Source organism: Pagrus major, chromosome 9 (assembly GCF_040436345.1).
Source record: "Pagrus major chromosome 9, Pma_NU_1.0".
In the NCBI taxonomy this organism is placed as follows: Eukaryota; Metazoa; Chordata; class Actinopteri; order Spariformes; family Sparidae; genus Pagrus; species Pagrus major.
In genome coordinates this window covers 9,747,647-9,770,401 of record NC_133223.1, presented here as the reverse complement: position 1 = coordinate 9,770,401, position 22,755 = coordinate 9,747,647, and the positions used below count along the sequence as shown (strand labels likewise).

The 22,755-nt window shown below is 39.5% G+C and overlaps 2 protein-coding genes across 6 annotated transcripts in view; one reads left to right on the top strand and one right to left on the bottom strand.

Annotated features, from left to right (window-relative positions):
* The window catches only part of slc15a2 (solute carrier family 15 member 2), a 24,498-nt gene extending 22,860 nt beyond the window's left edge, over nt 1-1,638 (top strand). The window contains exons 21-22 of the mRNA XM_073473271.1: nt 72-176; nt 278-1,638. Of these exons, the coding sequence (XP_073329372.1) occupies nt 72-176; nt 278-490 (318 nt within the window). The 3' untranslated portion in view covers nt 491-1,638. The remainder of the gene's footprint in view (nt 1-71; nt 177-277) is intronic.
* Nucleotides 1,631-22,755, bottom strand: hspbap1 (hspb associated protein 1). 5 transcript variants are annotated; one of them, XM_073473275.1, is made up of 8 exons: nt 22,628-22,755; nt 20,727-20,948; nt 18,256-18,440; nt 15,926-16,062; nt 12,623-12,794; nt 6,228-6,311; nt 5,697-5,807; nt 1,631-2,857 (listed from the first exon to the last, which is right to left on the bottom strand). In XM_073473275.1, the coding sequence occupies exons 2-8, from the start codon at nt 20,920-20,922 to the stop codon at nt 2,309-2,311; spliced, it is 1,434 nt and encodes a 477-aa protein (XP_073329376.1). In that variant the 5' UTR covers nt 20,923-20,948; nt 22,628-22,755; the 3' UTR covers nt 1,631-2,308. The 5 variants fall into 5 exon arrangements, with proteins under 5 accessions (XP_073329376.1, XP_073329375.1, XP_073329378.1 ...); XM_073473274.1 differs by having other exon boundaries at nt 22,583-22,753; XM_073473277.1 differs by lacking the exon at nt 22,628-22,755 and adding an exon at nt 22,482-22,507.

The window sequence follows — 22,755 nt, the reverse complement described above, 5'->3', positions numbered from 1 at the left end:
TATTTGTACGAGCTCCGGGCTGCTTGTTCTCTCCTCTCCTTATTGACTGTGGATTACTTTCATCCCTCCAGGCTCCAGCCAACATGAAGTCAGTCCTGCAGGGCGGCTGGCTGCTCACTGTTGCCGTTGGGAACGTGATAGTGCTGATTGTGGCAGAGGGAGCTGGACTGGAACAGGTATTACATCTCTCACAAGATGTCTATATACAAATTAAAATCAGCCACTTGATGTCCTTGAATGCTGTGAACACCAAACTAACCAGTGTTTGTTGTCGCAGTGGAAGGAGTTCCTGCTGTTCGCCTGCCTGCTGCTGGGCGTCTTCATCATCTTCTCCATCATGGCCCACTTCTACACCTACGTCGACCCTGATCAGCTGGACAAAATTTACATGGACGATTCAAGTAAGGAGGAAGACGATCACAATGACAAGAAGAAGAACAAATCTAATGACATACACCTGGTCAAAACAGGACAGGGCACCAGACTGTAACTGTGCCACAGTGCATACACCATCCTCATCGCTGTAGCTGATGTGATTTAGCTACAACAGTTCAATCATTGGATGACTTATGAGAAGATACCACATTTTATTTCAGTCCCTGTTTTAAGTTTTCATTTGAAGATACCTTTTTTGTGATAATGAAGCGCTAAGATGAAGTTAGAAGTCCAGTATTTGTTTGTCACGTCATTGAATTTATTGTGTGAAACCTTTTGAACACTCCAGTCACAGTATTTTCTGAATGAGACATGAAACGGTGAATAATGTGATTAAACACACCATGCTCAATAGTGTTATTACAAATGAATGTCAAATATGATATGCTGTATATATTTGTTGTGTATTAACTCCATGTCAAAATTGCATATTTTCTATGAGAGTGAATAATAATAATCTTAGAGACTGACTTTGATAGAACATGTTGGACAGATGGTTCAGTTAACATTGTGTGCCTCCAATGATGATATTAAAAGGACCAATACTATGGGTTATACTACCACCATTCATTTAAAATTCAGTGAACAGCCATGAAGGAAGCTGCACTTTATAGACCGGCAGTCAGTCTCTAAAATCATTTATATGTTTATGTTGAATGCATCACAATGAACCTTTGTGACCTTGATATTTTATCAGTGTTGATCGGTAGGGCATTTGCAACTCAATCTCAATCTTTTTGTGCAGGAAACGACCAAATTAATATTATGAATTATTCCTCTCGGTCTGATTTCCCAAAGCTCGTCATTGCACGAAGTCACGTATAACATTATCGTAGCCACTTTCAAACCACAAACATAACATGTTTGATAAAAATCAAAGACAAGGCGCAGTTAACTGTGACGGATTGTCTCTTTACAGTTTCGGGTCTCTGGAAATGGACCTGAGTTATAGCTAGCAGGTGAAAAACAAATCTAAAAGCTTCAAGAAATAGTCGTCAGTTTGTATATATGATCTGTTTTTATGTGTTAAAACATACAAAGCTGACAGTTTGGTCCTTTAAAGTCATAGAATACTTGTTTTACTCAGAGAAAGTGTAAATGATGCTGCTCGCTATAAACTTCTGTAAATAGACATGTATGAAGCTGAAACTTGTTTTTTGTGCTGTTTGAAATCTTAAAATAAGATTAAAACATGGACTGTTAGCAGTTTTCTCCTTTTAATGACAAAAATAAGTTTGTACCACAATACGTTCAATTTAGTGAAGAAACTGTTAGCAGAAAGATCACAACTGCGACCTTCCTTCCTCTCTCTGTGATACCCGTGGCTGTGACTCTGTACTCAAACATTTTATTCATTTCTCCTCACGAAGCTTTCATCAATCACCAAACCATTACGATCAGCCTTCAGTGTTCGTTCCTTAGTAAGTGACAGCAAACATTATGAGAAAACAAATGTTCACATCTCAGGAATATTACCTTGAATTATGTGACACATTACCATACCAAATTGATTTAAGTGGTCATTTTTCTTCCTTCTGGAGGAACCAAACAGGATTAGTGTGTGCAGGACAACAAAACAAGGACATGGTGGAGCCACTTGATGGCGTCACTCATCACATTACGGTTAGTTTTGGTCGTGACTTCTCACATCCAGGAGGACCTTGACAGATGAGAGTAGAAAGCAAAGCAGGTGGAGACTCTTCCTTTTCCTCGCTCACTTCTTACTGACAGCATTACCCGCAGCCTGGAGGACGGATTTCCGCAGCCAAACATCATTTGTTTTTTTTTCACAGCTCTCTATCACTGCAAACCCCAGTGAGACATCCGGAGTAGAAAGGTCAGAAAGGATGTTTATAGCTGGTGAAAATTAAAGCTAGGATGATGTGCTGGTCCTGTGATTTCCTGTGTGCCTTTCCAGTAAAAGCTTAGTGACACAGGCAATGACATCAGGATGCATCAGACAGTCTAACAGGTCATTAGTGGTTATTGTTGTGTGTGCTGGTTCCTCATAATCCTCTGAAGAGTTCCCCGACCTCTCATCAGCACAGTCACATGGTCTACATTGAGTTAAATCAGGGCTACACTCATATTCTCCCTGGTGGAGTCTGACAGCAGATGTAAGCTTGGTTTTCTGTGCTGTATCTGAGCTGAACTCCAGATCTTTAGTGCTCGTTTCCGGTGAGGACTCTTGCCGACAGAGTACAGGGGTGAGATGTGGTCCAAAGGGGACACTGAAGGGCACAGAATCCCTGACCGAATCACTCTTCTTCCTGATTTGGCCTCTGGAGTCCCGCTTGACTGGACGGGTGTCCCTCATGTCCTGGTTCAGTTCTCTGTGGCAGAGGCCCCTCTGTCCGTGGACACAAGCTCTCACAGCCAGGTTCACATACTGCATGTTCTCATCATGGGATGCTACTCCTTCCTGCAGGAACAAAAAGAAAACAAACCATACAAGATCATTTATTGGTCATTAAACAACACATAGTAGCAAAACGAAATGACTTTAAACTCCTTCATGCTACACAAATTACGGAACATATAACAACATATTTACAGTTATTTATATAGAAATGTACATAAACATGTAGTGCATCTTTTTAATCTGTGTCAGGGTGAATGCAAGCAGCAGCAACAAGATGGTGATGATAATGTGGTTGGTATCTTCATATCAGAAGTTCAACATCTGGGAAACACTGTTCGTCAACTTTGACTGCGTGCGAGCAGCAAGCATCGACGTTATAAACACAGAGTCCACCCCTCCTCGTCCCGCTGAAGTTTAGCGCTCTGTCGGCTCAGAACATGGCCGGCCCAACCAGTGCAACAGCTTGATCTGAGATATTTTGTATGTGTGATTAATTATTTTTATATCCTAGTACAATACATTCAATATATTTCCAGGCCACACTTTATTTAAAAGTGCACGAAAAAGACTTGATAAGCAACAAAATCTACTCAAGTAGTAGTATTGGTGTTCTCTTGAATAAAGTGCCATCCATTTCTGTAGTTGAAGAGGCTGCTGACTGAACACCATAATGAAGGTGAAGGTTACGGTGCAAGGTCCAAGGGCCAGTGTTAACTCATTTTTTTTGGTCGTCTTTCTTTCAAAGACATATTCAAAGCCATAGATTTTAAGGGAGGAGACAGCTGGACCTTCCCTAAAATAGAAGAAAAATCTACATGCTGATACATCCCCTTACTCCTCCGCGGATCGTATCCTGGACCACTGAGATGAATGGTGTGAAACAAAAAGAAAAAAACATATTAATTTGACCAAAGAAGCTTTAATCACATCAAAATTCTGCACACGGGGCTTTATAGCCTGTCTGATGGGGGGCAAATCAGCAGAAAAATTCTGTCTTGCAGCAGCTGGTTACTAAAAGTTTTGGGGGCAGCCTTCTGTTCTTCTAGCTTGTAATAAAGTCTTTTCACTTACTGACAGGCTGAGATAAATTATACTAAACTGGTCCTGCAGAACCATCATTACAGCTCATTCAGCTGTCTAAGAAAGTCCACAGTGTGATGACTTACATTATTTTTCTAAATACTCCAAACTCAAATTCAGATTTATACCGTCTGATTTAAAGCTCAAAGTAAAATAAAATAAAGTGAGAGTGCTTCAGGTTGAGTCCCACTCTTCTGTCTGTACATCCAGGAACTGTCCCTGGAGCTTCAGGATCTCCATAACATCTGTGTATTCATACAGCAGCTCACACTGTGTCTGCTCAATATATGACCTGCTGTGGGTGGGATGAACATACCCTCTGAGGGGTGGAAGAAGCAGCCTGGCTTTGCCAACTCATACACAGAGAAAAACGAAGGTGTGGGAGGTACAGTGGTTAGTAATCTGTCACAGTCGGACCAGAGTCTCATGTCTCAGGCCTGTGGAGCTCAGTATACTTTACACCAATAATGTTGCACCATGGAGGGCTTATTGTACCTGACCAGTAACAAAGTCAGGTGTTGTCTCGCTGTTCAGATACATAAAAGTGTTTCATGAGTTTACTAAAACAGAGGCTCTGCCTATTCCAGATTAAGTGTTTATGGGGATTACTACACATGGAAACACTTAGGCTGTGAACAAAACTTCACTATTTACTAAATCAGGGGCTCCCAAAGTTTTTGCTTGAGGGCCGCACAGGAGAACCCATGAAATTGTCGTAGGATTTGTGATTGGTCTCATGATGTTGCTTAACATTAAGTTCCTGAAGCACCAAACTGATCCATTTGCAGATGCTACCGTTTAATGTATCGACTAGCTGCAGTTAGCAAGTAGTTCAGTTAGTGGCCCTATTAGCTGAACGCCTGCACTCCAACCTCAGGACGGAGGGAGTCACTGTGGGTAACAGGACTCCGTCAACCAGCCTCCCAGTGAACACTGCCTGACAGCAGACTGGGACTGGACTCAGCCTCTGAGAGTGACAGAGGTCAGTCTGAAGACAGAGGATACAGTACAGAGGTGATTTACAGCGGCTTTGACCAGGACTATGGCTGAGAGTGGGTCATCAGCAGCGGGTGAAAACGGCATGTAGAGCCGGAATATTTTCGCATCTTACTCTGTGAACTGAGGATTTATTTGGACCAAACCAGAGGTGATTGTGGAGACAAACCAGCACTGTTCTGGTGACTTTGATTGAGTTTCTGTCCAGTTTGAGTGAAGTGTGTTTTGCAATGAGATAACGAGGTGATTAGGTTCATCTCAGTTCTGTAAAAGAGAGAAACTTGAATTCAGACGGTGTACGGTTGTATTTTTCTGTTAAGTAAGGAAAATAGGTGTCAAAATATTTCCTTTCTTGACATTTTGTGAGTTTATTTTGTTGACTTATTTGACTAAGTAGTGAACTGGCTGCTTTTACATCTCCCAGCTGAAACTACGGGGCTATCAGACTTTTACCTATGGACGTCTCTGACAGAACGTCAACACTGTTGTTAGCTCATTTATTAATGTTTTAAACCAAAATTGTTTAAATCAATGTATTCATTTGGACAAGAAGTTTGAAAACCCCTTTGTTAAAGAAAGCATTATCTTATTAAAATATGAGTAAACGAAAAAGTGAATAGATGATCATATTGAAAGGATTGACATGAGCGACCAAAGTTCAAAGACCATCACAGTCCTCTGGATAGATTCTTTCTAGAATGTGTAAATGTTTTCCAGAGGCTAAAACTTGTTTTACTGTGGCTGCACCAATACAAACAACTGTTCATAATCAGGGAGCCATTGGTTTGAGGGAGTAATTAATATGACAGTGTTGATTTGCTACCTCAGTGGGATTGAGCCAGTCATCGGTGTTGTCATCACTTGGTGTTCTTTTGAGGGCGCAGACAACCGCCTTGGTCACGGCTTCACTAACTCTCGCCACGTCATCCACTTCCTGTGCAGGAACAAAAAAGGCAAAGAGTCAAGAAAAATAAGAATGAGTGCTGCAAATCAAGATAATTACACAGAATTATAACGGCGCAGTGCGGAGGTATGCTGCCTGCAGGCACAGTAAGTAGCGTCTGTGACCTTGTAGGGAAGCTGGAGAGGGACTCACTTCCTACATAAATATTTGTCTGGTGGTGAGGAGCTTTTCATGCAGCACACACTCATCATAATGACAGGGAATCTTTCACTGCCTGTTCATTACTCAAAGCTGAGAGGGGCCCTCATACAGGAGCACCACACAGTTAGGATCAGCTTGAGCAGGAGCTCTTCAGGACAAACGCTTCTCAAACTCATGGAACATCTTTTTAATATTTCCTGTTCTGAGCTGAATAGTTCAGGACAAGGGCGAGGCATGATTGGTGCTTACCAATTCGATCCAGGAGTTGACGCTGACAGTGACGGGATCCACTGACTCCACATAGTGCCACCAGTGTCTGGGGACATACAGCACCTGAGCAGAGGAGATACAACGTCCTCAGAAGCTTTAATGGATCAACAGTTCAGTGACATCACCATCTCCTTTTTGTCTGGAAGCCTTTGTGATAAATGTCGTGGGAATACATAACTGTCCTGGTCATCCACTAGATGGCAGCAGACACCTTTTCTCTTTTGTCAGCGGTTCATCCATTCCTGAAGCGACTCTATTAAAATGGGCAAGTCTTATTGATTCACAGCCTCCTCAGCCCCAAAAATCGGGTACAGTTATCTACCTATATCATAGAACTTATACATAAATCACATTTTTTAAATGATGTCACCAATGTGGGTTTTCAAACACTCGTGACTAAGATACCTTCATAACGGAGGCATTGTATTTTACAGTGTAACAATAAACTTTAAGACATCACTGCAATGAAACCATAAACCTCACTGGGAATTTAATAATTATAAATGATCACAAGCTTCTTTTTCTGCATCATGTTCTGTAAAAAAAAGTTTTTATATCCGCACATATTGGACAACATATACACCGATCCTGATATATGTGATGAGCCAAGACTGATATATCTACAATTAACTATTATTTTCCATTATCGATTAAACTAACTATTATTTTCTTGAGTCTATATAATGTCAAAACTAGAATTACCACATCGCAGTTGTCTGTCTCCGTGCACCAGTCAAGATGCGGTTTCTGAACTGTGGCGTTGAATAATAATATTATTATTATGTTATGATCTCACAGTGCATTTGACCTATTAGATGTAGTATCTTAAATTTGATCGTAATGTGTATTGTGAGGTCACAGTGAGTTTGACCTCTGACCTTTGGCCACCAAATTCTAATCAGTTCATCCTCAGATCATCTTGAAGTCACAGAAAGCTGAAGTCACGTCCCCTCCCTTTTCCTCCGTGGGACCTTATTTGATAAAATCCTTGTATGGTAGTGAACTGAGAGAGACAAATAATTTATTGATTATGTTTGAATTGTGTCATGAATCACACATATGATGTTTGTCAATTTAAAAGATCAAACTAATGAAATATCAGACTGTGAAAATAAGTCATTATAAAGACTACACAGCCAACAGTCTCGTTAGTGACATCGTCTCATTGAACACTCACCAAAACCTGTAACTTAAACCTTGTAGAGCTGCTCCTGTATATTAGCAGCTCACAGAACTGACCAACTCTCCTTTCACATAACTGCAGTTGTCAATATGAGCAGATTTATTGTGATTTTCATCTTTTTTACTACCTTTTCTGGGTCCAGTTGGGGCTCAGAAATGTTGGTGTTAGTGACGTGTATTGAGTGAGAAGATGTAGTTCACTGAGAAGTTTAACACAAAACCATGTGATATTTTACTTTAATTACAACAAACTGAGACTTTATTGACTTGGAAAATGATCTTTTAAATTGACAAACATTTAAATGTGTGATTCATGACACAATTCAAACAGGATCAATACATTATGTGTCTCTCTCAGTTCACTACCATACAAAGTTTTTCCAAAACAAAGTCCCATGAGGTCCACTGGAAGGGGCGTGACTTAGGCACTCTATAGTGAACATTTGTACCAAATTTGAAGAAATTCTAAAGGCCTTTCTGAGACATCGTGGTCACGAAAATAGGTCGCCATGAGGTCACAATGACTTTGACCTTTGGCCACCAAAATCTACTCAGTTCATCCTTGAATTCAAATGAACATCTGTACCAAATTGAAAGTATTTCCAAGAGTAGGGTGAAGCTGGGCAGTAAACACCAGGCCAATGGCAGAGTTCAAAGGTCACTGATTTGGAGACTGTGGGCGGTCACAACCTGCCTCCTGTATATAACTACTTCTTACTGTGTGACTGAAAGACCAGAGTAAAGTAACAACACCTGGGTTAACTCCTTTTACTAAATACATAAATGTGCTCCATACTTTTGTCATCACATGTTGTTCCCAGTAATCAAGTCTGAACATCAATATTTCTTCTTATTTATACCAAATCCAGCCTGACAGAGCTGTAGTAATAAGACAACAGCTGGTCCTGTGGGGGAAACAAATGAGTTGGGGCATTTCACTCTGTCTGGTTTATAATCTGTGAACTGTATGACTGTCATCATTACTATTAGGTTCGATAAGCAGAAATGATCTGTTGAAGCATCAGCCGTAACCCTGACCTGCACGGTACGTCAGCAGCCTTCAGTTATCTGACAGCTGGGTTTGGTGCTGCTGATAGGATGGTATTCAGGACGCTACAGGAGCTCAGACACGAGCAGATAGTGAGAGACAGATGGCTAATTGCTTTGTCACCATTTTGACTCCTGAAGAACAAAACAATGCGGCTGGAATCTCAAACGAGACGAAGCAGGACAAACACAGCCATTCAAAAGATTTGGAGTCAGTTCAGGAAACAGTGTGGTGTATACAGACCCTCTCTCCGGCCTCCTCATCACTTGTTTGTCCCGTCCTGCATTCACCACATTTTTCAGCTGTGGCATAACAAGGGCAACCAAACCACTGGAGATCTTTACCCACACAATGAAAACAGATTGGCCTTCAGATTTACACCTGTTCTGTTATTTTCAAATTTGGCAGAAAATAACTATCAACATTTTCCCCCTTCATCTATTCGTCATGACTTTCTCCAATTAATCCAACTAAAAAGTGGATTGTGTCTGAGATCTATGACAGAATGGTTAACATTAATACTTTACCATAAGCTAACCTTAAGAGAAGAAGATTAGCAAAGGGAACTTTAAGTGGACTGATGGGAGGCAGTTTTGGACCTTATCCATTTTGCATCACATACACTGCACTAATGCAAGACTTGACAAACTTCCCTTCACTCCCTGAATGGTTGTTAACAACCACTGTTTACAACCATTCATACCCGGGCTCACCTAGCCCTAACAACCCACATGCAGGCAGGTTGGGTCAACGACCCACAAGTGGCCCTGATGACTCTGAAACTCAGAGCGACGACTCTGTAAGGACACTCCCACACAGAGTTTAAAAGCCTGCAACTCCCCTCCAGTTAGTAAGAACTGAAGATGCCTCTTGGATGAGAAGTGAAACGTCTTCAAGAAACTGAAACACGTCCAGTTGCCTACGATACAGCACCTAGAATTTCATTCAGTCATTTCTGCGCCCAATGTAAACAGATCCCTGCAGATATTATTCATATGCTCAGGTCTTGTCCCGCTCTCAGTGACTACTGGACGGACATTTTTAAAACATTCGAAGAATTATCTGACACTTTGACCCAGATCCTCTTGTAGCTGTTTTTGGGCTCATACCCGAGAGGGTAATACCCACTGAGATTCGAGGGCTCAACAAGCTCTAAAACTGGAAAAAAGCTAAGTTCTCATTGAAAGGTTTCATGGCCAAATTTGAGAAAACCTGGAGAATGTTTATCAACCACGCACATACCCTGATACTTACAGATACTTACTTACAGACATTCATGTAAACAGGGAATATGAGTCACAGAGGTCAGTTATTATTTCCCCTTCATTGTTCCTTTTCTTTCTTTCTTCTTTATTTTAAGACCTATCATTATTACAGTTCTTATCTATTTTCTATTATTGTATTGTATGTTGGGGGTGCAGGGAATGTGGGTGGAGGTGGTGGTGAGGATGTCAGGCAGGGAGGGCAGTTGAACTTTAAGGGGGGTGGGGAGGTGTGGTGTGTTATGGGTGTAATATGGCAGCACAATATTGGAAAAAACTGACATTGCTAAATTTTGTTTTTTCTGCAATATATATTGCAATATGAAAAATTACATGAATTGACATAAGACTACTATTATTATTCACAAGATTACTTGAGTAGCTCAATAGAGCTGTCTTGCTCTTGTATTTATTGTATGTCTGTCTACCTGCTACTGTAACAAGTAAATTTCCCCGATGTGGGATGAATAAAAGTCTAAAATCTAAAGTCTGTGTTGTCACAGTAGGCAGAAGTCACCATGGTTACAAGTGGCAGAAAAACAACCGAGTGACAAATATTGTCAATATTTATCAAGTGCTGCATTCTTAACATTCAGCTGAATGCAGCGAAAACACCAAAAACACATCTAAATTGTTGAAGAGCTGAGTTAATTTGCCTAACTTGACTTTGCTCCTCCTGTGATGTGACTGTTGGGCATGTGCACATCACAGTGTCGATGCTGACACAGTGTATTGTGCAGCCCGATGGTTTACATTTGTACCACTTTTGCAGTAATTCAGATAATTTGAGGACAATTCTAAGATTTATAGATCTGTCATGGTGACCTTCTCACCTCAATCCTAACTTTCCTCGGTCTGAACTGACCTGCTTCTGAAGCAGAGCAAGTGTCAGGAACGTGCCTGCTCTGCCAGGTCTTCCTCTAGCCAAGACACGACCCTGTTACCTTTCCTCTTGACAACACATCAGGAGTGATGACGCAGCTGACTTTAATGTCACTTAACCTTCCACTTCCTTTAATATAAAAGCTCCAGTCTGTTGAAGGTGATGCACTATAACTGAGAAGGCCAGACGTTAATTAGAACACGAGTCACGACCGCTGCCTTGCTTCACACTTTTATGGAGGACGCCACGACAAATAAATCTCACTGTTGAGTCTACTTGTACATGTTTAGAGCTTAAGGACCAATAAAGATTTATTTTATGGTTATTGCTTCAGAGTCACGAGCAGTTCATCACATAAATGTAGAGCGACTGTTGCATTATGTCAAACTTTAGTAGATCACTCATGCTGGTTTTCCAAGGTCTAAAGACATGACTGATGTGTTTGACAATTCAGTGTTTGATAAAAAATACAACAATGTTTTGCCTAAAGGGTGTAACTGTACTGCACAGTCAGCTCACTGTGTGGTCTGATACATGGTGCAGGGCTCACAGCTCATAGACAGATGGAGTTTCACTGAGAACAAATGTTGACTGTGGAGGATTATTTTTGTTTTCTTTCCTCAGATGTGCAGAAAGCTGTTTTATGATGATTTCTATACGACTACATCTACTGTTGTTGTCATCATCAATGAATAGCTGATTATTTTCAATGTCAGAAAATTGTGAAGAATATGATGTCATCAAGTGTTTTGTCTGGCCGACAGATTTTAAGTTCACTTCTGTATAAGACGAAGAAATGCAAGAAATCCTCACAATGTAGAAACTGGAATAAAGGAACATTTGGCATTGTTGCCTGTAATGTGACACAAACATTCACCAATTATCAATTATTGCTAATTATTTTCCTGTCAACTGGATGATTAATCAGCTAATCATTTCAGCTCTAGTCTTCCATCAATAAAAAATGAATCCTTTCACAAGCTGATGTTTATCTACTGACAACTAAACTGAAGAACCATGGATGCAAATTTTAAGTCATTTCTTAATTCGATAGTTGGCTGCCATTACAAAACGATTATCAAATATTAATAATCATCATCATTATTATAACATATGAAGTATGTTAGTTGTTGTTTTCAATTGGAGCAACTGCAACTTAAATGTAAGTATTCAAAAACTGGCCTGACAAAATCTGACCCATGTTGAGGCGACTAAATAGATAAAATGTTTTGTGTTTTTTGAATTACAAATTACTTGATTGGTTTGATTAAATACATCTTAAACAAGCATTTTGTATTTCATGTTCATATATATGATAAGCAAGTATTTGTCATTTCTAACAAGATACTTTTTGATGTATTTGTGCCCGTCTCTGATTGTCGGTTAATATGTTTATGATCAGCCAAAATCTTAACGGAGATTAGTCAATTGATGATTAATCATTAAAATCCCTGTGAAGAAGAAAACATTGCTAAGGTTAGAATTGAATCTTCAAGGTATAAACAGCATCCTCAATAAGACAGAGAATAAATATTTAAATTTGGTTAGAATAAAAAAAATCTCATTTGGTTTAGAAATCAAATTTAAGAGCTTGAGAGAATCTGATTTTAGGCTTCTGGTCATGTTTTTGAAAGAAAATCTGTATGTGTTCATTTTCTGGCAGCAGCTGACACATCTGACAGCTCCCAGCGTTGAGGGGAGACACTACATTAAAAAAAACGTGTTTTCATGCACTGGTACATTTTGAGATTTGGAGTGATTTTGCTCCAATAAAATGTTTTAGAACTAGTGGAAAGAAAATGTCCAATTTATTTTACTTTAGAAGTCTGCTCTGGTCGTGCATATTTAATTTGATTGTGCCTCATTTTTCATATCTAAACATTAAATGAGAGAAAACTTACAATACAAAAAACAACTGTCTTAACATACTTGTCATAATTTCTTAAATCAGGCCTATAATTTTTAACATTCAACCATTTTTAAAGCCATGACCTCTGACCTGCCCTGGCTGCAGAGTGACGATGTGGGCCCTGGCTGCCTGAAATGCAGGGAACCTCATCAGGTCTGGATGGAGAACATCCACTTGACTGAAGACACTGGACTCTTCATAGGGGATCCTGGTCGGGTAGAGGTTAACGGTGTCCTCTGGAGGAAAGAGGTGCCAACGCTTCCTACGCACAGAAAACACAAAAGAACAGGAAAGGATTGTTGTTAGAAATTAATTAATCTGTTAGCTCAGGCTCAGTGGTGACAAAGTGTTGAGCTATTTAGTTACACAGTAAATTCAGGATGACACATTGAGTTGAGTTGGTTTTGTTTAGGCACGAGGAGTGAGATTGGTTGGAGGTAGAATAACAGGGTAAGCCAATCAGAGGCAAAGTAGGGTGAATGAGAGAGTAATGGTTAGAGTTGAGTAGTGCAGACTTTGAATGATGGAATTACCCATAGTTCTTTGCGGTGTGACATTAAACATGGGGTAACCAGAGGAAGCCCTAAAAAATTTAAAAGTGATGATAGTCCAGATGATGGCGCTCTTGAATATCTGATTAATTTAATTATTCTATTTGCAATGTTTTTATACACAAACAGAAATGTTCTAAATCACCACTAAAGATCTGACATTTTCTCCTAGAACTGATTTTCTACTTGCATCACTTAGTGTATGACACAAAAAATAAAGTCAGAAGTGCTGTTGTGTTGTCTGCAGGGCCTGAGCCCAAAATGGCACACGTGGAGGTGATAAATGTTCATGGGAGCATCATCTTCCATTCTGTCTTTGTAAATTTTAACTTGTATCCCTGAAATCCTGTCTTTGTTTTTATTCATATTTTTTTAAACGTGAAATAAAAAGCTCCAAACCTACAAGGTAACACGATACATTGCAAAGTGCTCAGCCATTTTGTGTTCTGTTCATCTGACCGCCCGCTGTCACAAATGTCATCATGTCAAGCACTGTTGTATTTTCACGGATCAGCGGTATCAAAGATCTGCTTGAGCTGAATCTCATTCCATTGGAGATCAATACCAAATAAAGAGAGCCAGAGACCCAATTACATCAGTGAGATAAGACAGAGAACAGAGGATTGAGATAAGATATAAAAAGACCTTTTCCCTTTTGTTTCTTGACTCATGTCGCCCTACATAGCGCCTCACCCTCCGTCTCCATTTCCGTCCCGCTCTGGCGAGCTCTGTGACAAATTAACTCTCTTTGAGGGGGCAGAGGACAGAGCACACTCTGTGTAAGCACTTACAGTAGCCTGCACCTTTGTGTTTGGATGAGCTGGCTGGTTATCAGGCAGAAAACTTCCACCACCACCAGCGGTGTGCTGACACACGGCTGCAGTTGTCTGGAGTCCTGTACCCTCTTTATGCTCAGTCACAACTCCTATTTATTACATGCACTAAGTTATTATGGCAGATAGATGGGTACTGTGTCTCTCTTTATACTCTTTAATCTGTTGCCCAAATTAAAAATCAATGTATCATAAAAACAAAGATGTGGGATGTTAGGAAAAGTACAAAGTAAAGTTAAGTACAGACGCACACAGTAAAACAGATTAGTGTGAGGAATTAGATCAGGGAAGATAAATCAGATAATAGCTCTAAAAGCTATCTTGCATTCTCTGATATTTCTGACTCAGTATTTGGACTCTGTGGTGAAGAGCACAGAACTATTGCTTGCTGCATTGAACAATTTACCACATTACCATTTCCATGGCCACTTAGACTCCTAGTTATGCATTATTTTGATTTTTATTTTATTTAATCTTTTGTCGTGACTTGAAGCAACACTTACAAATCTATGATGCAGGGAAATGTGTGAGGCTTTATTCAAAGTTCTGTATGTAACAATATTAGAATGGGTGCATATTCAAAGTGACATCTCAGAACTGTCCATTACTGACTGGATTCAAACGTGTTTGAACATTGATATTGTGTTGATGACACACACATATGATTTAATTGTGTGAATAATCCAGTGAAAATGTTTGGCCTTGTGCATCATTTTTCACGAGTTCATCTGGTTGCTTTTTCATTAGTAATTGAGTAGTTTTTCTTTGTGTACGCTTGTTTTTACAGTTATGATCACAGACTCTCTCCACTTCCCTACACTCGTATGTTGAAGGTCATTTATTTGCCAAATAAAGGCAGAACACACAGTAAACAAAGTTAAAGATAGACTTGATGGCTTGTAATTTCTCTATTTTCTCTAGATATCACCAAAATATTGTTATCATGAATTTGTTTGGCTGTGATAACCATGTAGTGGAAATCTGATATTTTGCCAGCCCAAGTTTTTATCTTATTTTTGGCTGACAACAAAAATGTGACAACATTTATCAGTTAAAGCAACCAGTGAGCAGAGAGTGAGAGGTGCAGTGAGTTCAAAGCTTTGCAGGTTAATCGTATAACTGAAATCAGAAAAGTATTTGCTGCTAAAGGAGGGATGTAAATTTTAAGGTATTTCTTTAAATCATAGTCAGCTGCCATAACAATCAATTACCAGTTAATCATTAACTCTACATTAAATGTTTTGGTTTTAACCACTGACATAATCTACTGTATGTTTGATGCAGGATCAGTGTAGGCTACATTAAAAATTAAAGACCACCAAGTTTCTTGAATGATATTAAACTAAATAACACAAAATAATACTTTTATTTTAATTGCGGAGCTCCCATTAGTCGCTATTCTAACTAGCTCAACAAAATCCAACACAAATTCAGGCTACCAAATAGAGAAAATTTAATAACATTGGTCTGTGTTGAATGTCTTTTTGTATTTTTTATATCAAAATTACTTACTTATTTAAATTAACAAGATACTTTTTGACGTATTTGTGCCCATCTCTGATTGTTGATGAAGACATTTTTTATTTTTTAAATGAATGATTCATCATTAACATCCCTAGTCTAAAACAAACAGGCTTTTTGTAACCTCTGGGTTGTCAACATAAGAATACCAAAAGTAGCATGAAGATGGAACTGGAAACTACACTGCAAAAGAAAAAGAAACCACTGATGGAGGAGGCAAAGAAGGTGAAAAGTGAGAGTGATAGAAACCGAGGTAAAACAAGAGTGAACAGACGGATGTTCACTGGATGGAGAGCGCTCTGGTGTTGTGTCAAAGTCTGTTCCCCTGTTGAGATGTGTTTCCTCTTAGCCCAAGCACCTGAGATGCTTCAAAACCTGCATTCTTTCTACTAGATCAGTAAGAAATAAAACCTGCCTACTTATTAATACATTCAGCTATTTTGCTGCTTAGACACTAGCCAGGCCACCGGTGCTCTGATCTCTCTTACCGTCCTTGTACCTGCAGCACCAGGTTACAACCATAAGAGTCCAGGTGGCATGGCGTGTTGGCCCCCTCGGTACCGATCCATAAGGTGCTCTCTCTCCCATTACGTCCCTCAAAACCAAAGTCGGACCACTTTACACCCTGCAACACACACACACCCACACATTAAATAATGTGAAAATATTAATAAAGTCAGATTTTTAAATTACATGTTGCCGTTCTTTTTTTCCGTGATAATGAAATGACACAGAGACTCACATTTTCATAACTGTCACAACTCACAGATGACAGACCGCCACCTCATCAGCTGCTTTGACAGGACCTATTATGGGTGACCAATGGAGGTGTCAGTGTAGAGTAACAAGGCTACAGTATTTGTCATCTTTCAAGGAAGGCTGGTCTGTCAATCATGTCCATGTCAGAGCACAAAGGTGTAGCAATCACCAGCATCCTGAATAATGGAGTCATTACCATATATGCAGGCAGCTGTAAATGACAGACTGGCCAATCTAGCCTTCAGGCAGCCCTTTTCCCAGCACCATTTATCCTGTAAAAAGCCCATCTCTGCCTGTCTCAAAGGCATGAAAGTCAGCGGGTAATAATTGCAGGTGGATGCCCAATAAAAATATATCGTGAGATAAAAATGAAATGAATGGGAGGCAGTGGCGGGAGAAAAGATGACACTTTTATGTCTTTACCTACCGCAGGACAAAAATAGTCGCTTGTCTAAAGTCATTACCTGCAAAACCTTCACAATTTAATTGAAAATGTGCAAACGAGGAAAAAACATATAAGAAATATGAATAAGCATTCTGAAAAAGTGAGACTAGAAGGCAATATTTTGGCTCTTTCAATATGTTTTTGTTTTCCTTTAATGTTTAATTTGTTGATAAACCAAAGCTCTTGCAACTATATCAGAAGGCAAATATATGAAAAATATTTTTTAAATGAATTCTAACATGCCAGTTTCTAACTGTGTTTATCAACTTAAAGAACATTTCTTGACTTTGGACATATTCATTGACAAAACTTTGAAAAACAGGCTTTTAAAAGGTCCAGTGTGCAGGTTTACACGGGAATCTACTGACAGAAATGGGATATAATATTCATAATTCTGTTTTCATTAGTGTATAATCGGCTGAAATAAGAATCGTTGTGTTTTTGTTACATTAGAATGAGTCTTTTATATCTAAAGGGGGAGCAGCTCCTCTACCCTGGAGTCCACCATGTTGCACTGCCATGTTTCTACAGTAGCCCAGAAGGGACAAACCAAACACCCAATCAAGAGTTGCGGTGATTAGCTGCAGGGTTGTGTGAGTTTCACTCATGGCCTGTTTGTGTGACGTCATGTCGTGTTACTACTAAGACGCTGGTCCTACAAGTGATTGTTCATCCACATTGATTGATTAAAAGAACACTTTTACTTACAATAAACAACTAGGATACAAGACTTATCATTACAGTGGGTAACTTTAAACTGGTGCAAAAAAACAAATGAGAGAATACAAATAAAAAATGAAGTAACACAAAGAAATGTCCGTGTTGCCCCCAGTGCTAGCAATTAGCCCAACTACGGTGCCGACACCATTGTCCACATTCGTTTTTGCTTGGGTGCTGTTTGTTCATGGTGATTTACAGCTGATTCATTCTACTAAAGGGAAATCATAATGTTCAAGGATACAATGAGTGTCAACAGTTTGGGGAAGTCGCTCTCTCTCGTGCGTTTCACACAACAATGCTTTTCCCCGTTTAGTGTGGAGAAACTTGACCTTCTGCACAAAGCCCTGGCCTCAACCCATCCAACACCTTTAGGTTGAAATGGAACACCGACTAATGCTCTTTTGGCTGAATCTGGGGAGATTTGTGCGTCATGTTTAGGTGTCTGCATACTTTTGGCCATGTATTACATCTTTCAACAGCCTCTACTTTATCAAAAATATACTACTTAGTATAACTAATTTTTACAACCTGGGATTGGTTGTCAAACTTTCTTCATCACACAGCCTTAAGTTTCAGTTTCATAAGTTTCATCATGCTGACAGAGTAACTTAAAACGCAGTAATAACTGCCAGGTTAGAGAAAAGGTTTGCTTGACCTGAATCTGTCTGATGTCCATTAAAATCTCATAAAAGGCTGCTGTAACTTTTGCATCATCAAACTATGTATAAAACCTGTGTTATTTTAGATGCAATGTCATTCAAACTGAGGTGTAATTAACTGACAATAAACCTTAAAAAACATGTCAATCAAGAGTGTCTGTTGGATTTCATTTGAATTTTTTGACCAGGAAGCATTTTAAAAATGACCTGATATCTTAAAATGTGTAAAGATTACCTCAAACATGGAAGGCTGGTGTTGAAACAACAAGGCGATGTATTTGTAGTCAGCGTAGGCCCAATACTCTGACCTGGGGTACTCAGAAAAAGGTCCTTCATCGGTCCCAGCCTGGTCCTGGGTCCAGCTGACAAAGTGGGCCAGTGTGGCCTCCACATAAGGACACTGGGTTTCAAACAGAGGCGCTATAAGAGAATAGCAAGAAAAGGTACAGGAAGGAGAGTAATCACTGGAAAATTGTTATGAAGTTTCAGTAAAACAATTCAACTGATCTATGCTAAAAGAAATGCAATCTATACAGCAGAATCACAGCACGATGCATCATCACAGGGGCATGAAATTTTGTTTTACCCACTTTTATGAGAAAAATAAATCACAGTTGTAGTCATTTACTGGCTTTTGTTTTAGTAAACAAAGTGTGTCTACGGTTGACTGATGCCATTTATAATCCATCATGAGCAATGTCCTCCTGTCAGCTGTAACAGCTGAAAAAGATGATTTAGAAATCTAATTAGCTCGTGTTTATCGGAGGACTCGCTCTCAGTTATTCATCACAGGAGGAGTCATTACTGTAGCTGTTTTAGAGCCACATGGAGGGCAAAATTCACCCCATGCTCACAGACAAAAAACCACTGGGTTGTTTTCTTTCTGCGTTTATGTGACATTTCAATCAGATGGTTAAACAACCGCCATCACTTCATTCGGTTCTGATAACTACAGGCCAGGAGAATGAACTACAACTAAAGACTGCAGGCATTATGATGTGATTACTGAAAACTGGGTGAAAGTAGAGAACTGTCACAGGAGGCTCTGTGCATTGATGTGATCCGGAACACAAAGAGAAACTGTTATTAATTTATTGATACTGATACATTTGTATCAATTATGCCTGGACATTTGGAATGGAAATGATAACTGCATTGCCTATAGTGTGTTTTTTGTGTGTGCTTTGTCCAGACCGTTTTGGAATTTTATCTTGAAGTGGATTTAATTTGGATTAAGAGAACCACTGACTCCTCAATCATGTCTGTCCGGGGAAACATTTCATGACTTAAAGTGAGGGTTGGTAATTCATTTTAGAAGCATTTTTGTTATATTTGTAGAAAATCCTTTAGCGTCCAGACAGCAAACAATAAATCAAATGCTCTGACAACTAAAAAAAAAAAATCCAGTGTCTGTGGCTGTCGCCAGTCTCTACCAAGCCCAATCCTTTCATACAGCCCAAATTAAATGATTGGATGGTCTACCTGCCGACCTGCGTGCACGCTACCTGAATCTTCCACAAGCCTGACTTTCCATCAACATGGGAGGAGGAGATAATGACTGAATTTTCATTTCTGGGTGAACTGTGCCTTTAAGTGTCATGTAAAAGAATAATAGCTGGGCTAGTATATGCTAACGGTGAGACCAGGTGCATCCAGACATAACTTTATCTGGCTAATTAAAGTCTGACAGTTAGCCAGATGTGGCAAATACATTTTTTGTCGGCTTAGCTGTTTTCAGTTACTGAGAGGAAGTTGAGTCTGTCTCTGAATGATTCAGAGAGTCTACATTTTGTGTGTCCACAATGACCTTCCAAAGCTACGATCGTTAAATGCTGGAAATGAAAATAATGAAAGATGAACAGTTGTTTTCCAAAACATTTTGGTCAGTTTTGACATTGACTCTTAATTGACTGGGATAACTGTATTTGTTTTCGGATGAACTTATCCTTTCAGCAAAGTGAACTAGTCGCACAAGAGTGGAAGATTAAATGCAGCCAAAAATCACACTATGAACATGCTAACAGTTGTGACTAAAAACTACAGCCATTTTCCTTGTTTATGTTCATTATGATAAAATTAGATTTTTTTTGATTTCTTACATGTAAATGAGACATGAGTTAGTTGGATATGATTAGAGATAACAATGCGCTGTACTCTACTATTGCCACATTTAACAGAGTTGTTCATTGATGTATTTCTTAGACTAATGGGTGGAAGCTTTGGAGAGAGGCCTGAAGGGAGGAGGTGGGATTCTTTTTTGTTGGATGCAAAAATATACCTTGCTTTTGCTGCTTTCTCCAATGTTACCAACTTCACGTTTAAAGTCTAAAAAACAATTAAAGCGCATTTACAGCTCTCCAAATTATTTTACAACACTAGAATAAAGCAAAAGCCCCAGATTTTATGGAATGGGTAAATGCAGGTGTAGAAATGGCATCTATAAACAAAAACTTTCTTGCCAAGTGTGTTTTTTTAAACTTTAATATTACCTTAATTTTTTATAGTTTCCTCATTATATACTTTATTTTTTCTTGTATTATATCCATATCTAAAACTTGAGCCCACTACGAGTGCTTGATGGGCAGCCTAAAGTGGATCTTTTCAGGCCAAATGAGTCCATATTCATTCTGCATGTTCAATCCAGGTGATTGATTACACGGGAATGAGCTCAACCCAGATCTGTCTGGATTAATCTTCTGTTCTTACCGTTTGTCTCCTCTTTTCTTCCAAGTCTGAATCGGATGAGTTTGTCACCGAGGCAGCCAGACAGGTGCTCTGCAGTCCAGTGGAGGACAGGCCAACCACAGGTCATGTTCATGAAGACTGCAGGCTGCTGCAGGTGAGAAAGAATCCTCTGGATCTCCTCCGGGCTGAAGGGTTTAATGGAGTTGGAGGCAGCCATGCTCGGTAGCACACACTGATAGTGGACTGCAACACAGAGAATGTAGATAAGATTAGTTGATAAACAACATGTATTTAAGATGTGGTGTTACATTACCCTTTATTCATTATTCACAATTGCTGTTTTTTTGTGTCTCTCTACAGCTCTTTGTTACTGTCTCAATGCTCTCTTGTTCAAAAAAAACAAACAAAACGGTTGCACGATCACTAATTAGTGCAATCACTCAGGAACCTGGAGTGCATTTGGGGAGATGAGGAAACTGAAGCTTCCTTATTTTCAAATGTTTTGTACTACCTGTACCATAAAGAGGTATGAGAACTTTAGACAGATATTTACATTTGTGGGTCACTGGAGGTCAGTTTTTGTAGTAACACTAAAACCAAACCCATGGCCATACGCTGCTGTAACAGCCAATGTTCTTCTGGGAGGCCTTGAGATTTGCTCCCACTCATTAGCAAAAGCGCTAGTGAGGTTAGCCTCTGATGTCACGTGTTCCAGTTCATTTCAAAGGTGTGAGATGGGGCTGACATCAAAGTGTCTCTCATAGAAAATAACCAACCCTATTAACTAGAGGCGCACTGATATGAGCACTTTGGGGCCAATGCCAAGGCTGATATTCTTATATATATAGAATATATATACATATAAACACATATTTTTTGCAATGATCCCTCAAACAAGGAACAGTTGTGACATAGCTATGTAACACAGGCAGGACCTTTTACAGTTCAACGATAAACTTTACTGTCCAAAAAGACATCAGTTCACTGAAACAGTAAATGTCACAGGGTATTACATGTTTTTTAAATATCCCAAACATCTTTTTCTATGTTATGTTCTGTAAAGGAAAAAAAGTTTTCATATCAGCACATATAGTCATAGATTTAAACTAGGTCTACATTTTAAAATATGTCTGGCTCTGCTTCCCTCTGTGGGATTTTTGAATTTTGGATTATTGTAGAAAATAATCTCTGTGTCAAACGCAAGTTGATGAAACTGAAACGTTTTGTTCATCAAGATAACCTTCACAGATGAACACCACTTTGAGATTTTTGAAGCATAAATTAAATCTCTAGCAGTAAAAAGCTAATGTTAGACTATAAACACACTACATCACGGTCACATGACTTAAACGTCACCACTACTAAGCGTCTCACTACACAAACCACCATTTTTAAGACACGTAAAATCTTTATAACTGTGAGACATTTAATGATGTATTTTATGTCGTAGAACAAAACGTGTAAATATCTGAAGCTTGTGGTAACCACAGACCTTACCTCAGACATTTAACTGACAAGCCATTTAAAAAACTCACAGACTTTGAGCCGAGGGGACCTGATGTGCAACAATGCTAATGCTTTCCGGGTTTTAGGACTCATTACTACATCACGCTGTTGTTGCAGACCTGGAGTGTGTAGTTGTGACAGTGGTGCTGCACTCAGAAAACTGTGGGAGGCAGGAAACAGAAGCCTCCTTATTTCCTAACGTGTCTGTACCACCTATATCGTAAAGCTACCATACGACAAACACGCATCAGAACCTTTACAGATATTTACAGCAAATGAACAAGCTTCGACTCCACTGTTTCCATCCTGTCCAAAGAGACGTTGCGTTAGCTAACGTTAGCTTCCCGGAGAGGGGCTAACAGGGGACTCACCTTTCACTACACGTGCAGTTGAGTTTCGAGAGGAAGTAAACAAACCTCACGTGACAGTAGACGGTTTCAGTTTACATCTGGACCACCCCACTGTGAATCTGCTCCATTGCGGCTCTATAGCCGCTGCAACAGCCCCACTCAAACTAATGCTCCAGGCGAGCCGGAATGGCTGC

Excerpts from the sequence above, each read along its gene's own strand:
- hspbap1 (XM_073473272.1), bottom strand. The coding sequence starts at position 22,304 with ATGAGTCCTAAAACCCGGAAAGCATTAGCATTGTTGCACATCAGGTCC. Across the intron at positions 12,795-15,925 it reads GTGCTGCAGGTACAAGGACG|GAAGCGTTGGCACCTCTTTC; the intron begins GTAAGAGAGATC and ends TTCTGTGCGTAG. Across the intron at positions 6,312-12,622 it reads TCACTCTGCAGCCAGGGCAG|GTGCTGTATGTCCCCAGACA; the intron begins GTCAGAGGTCAT and ends TCCTCTGCTCAG.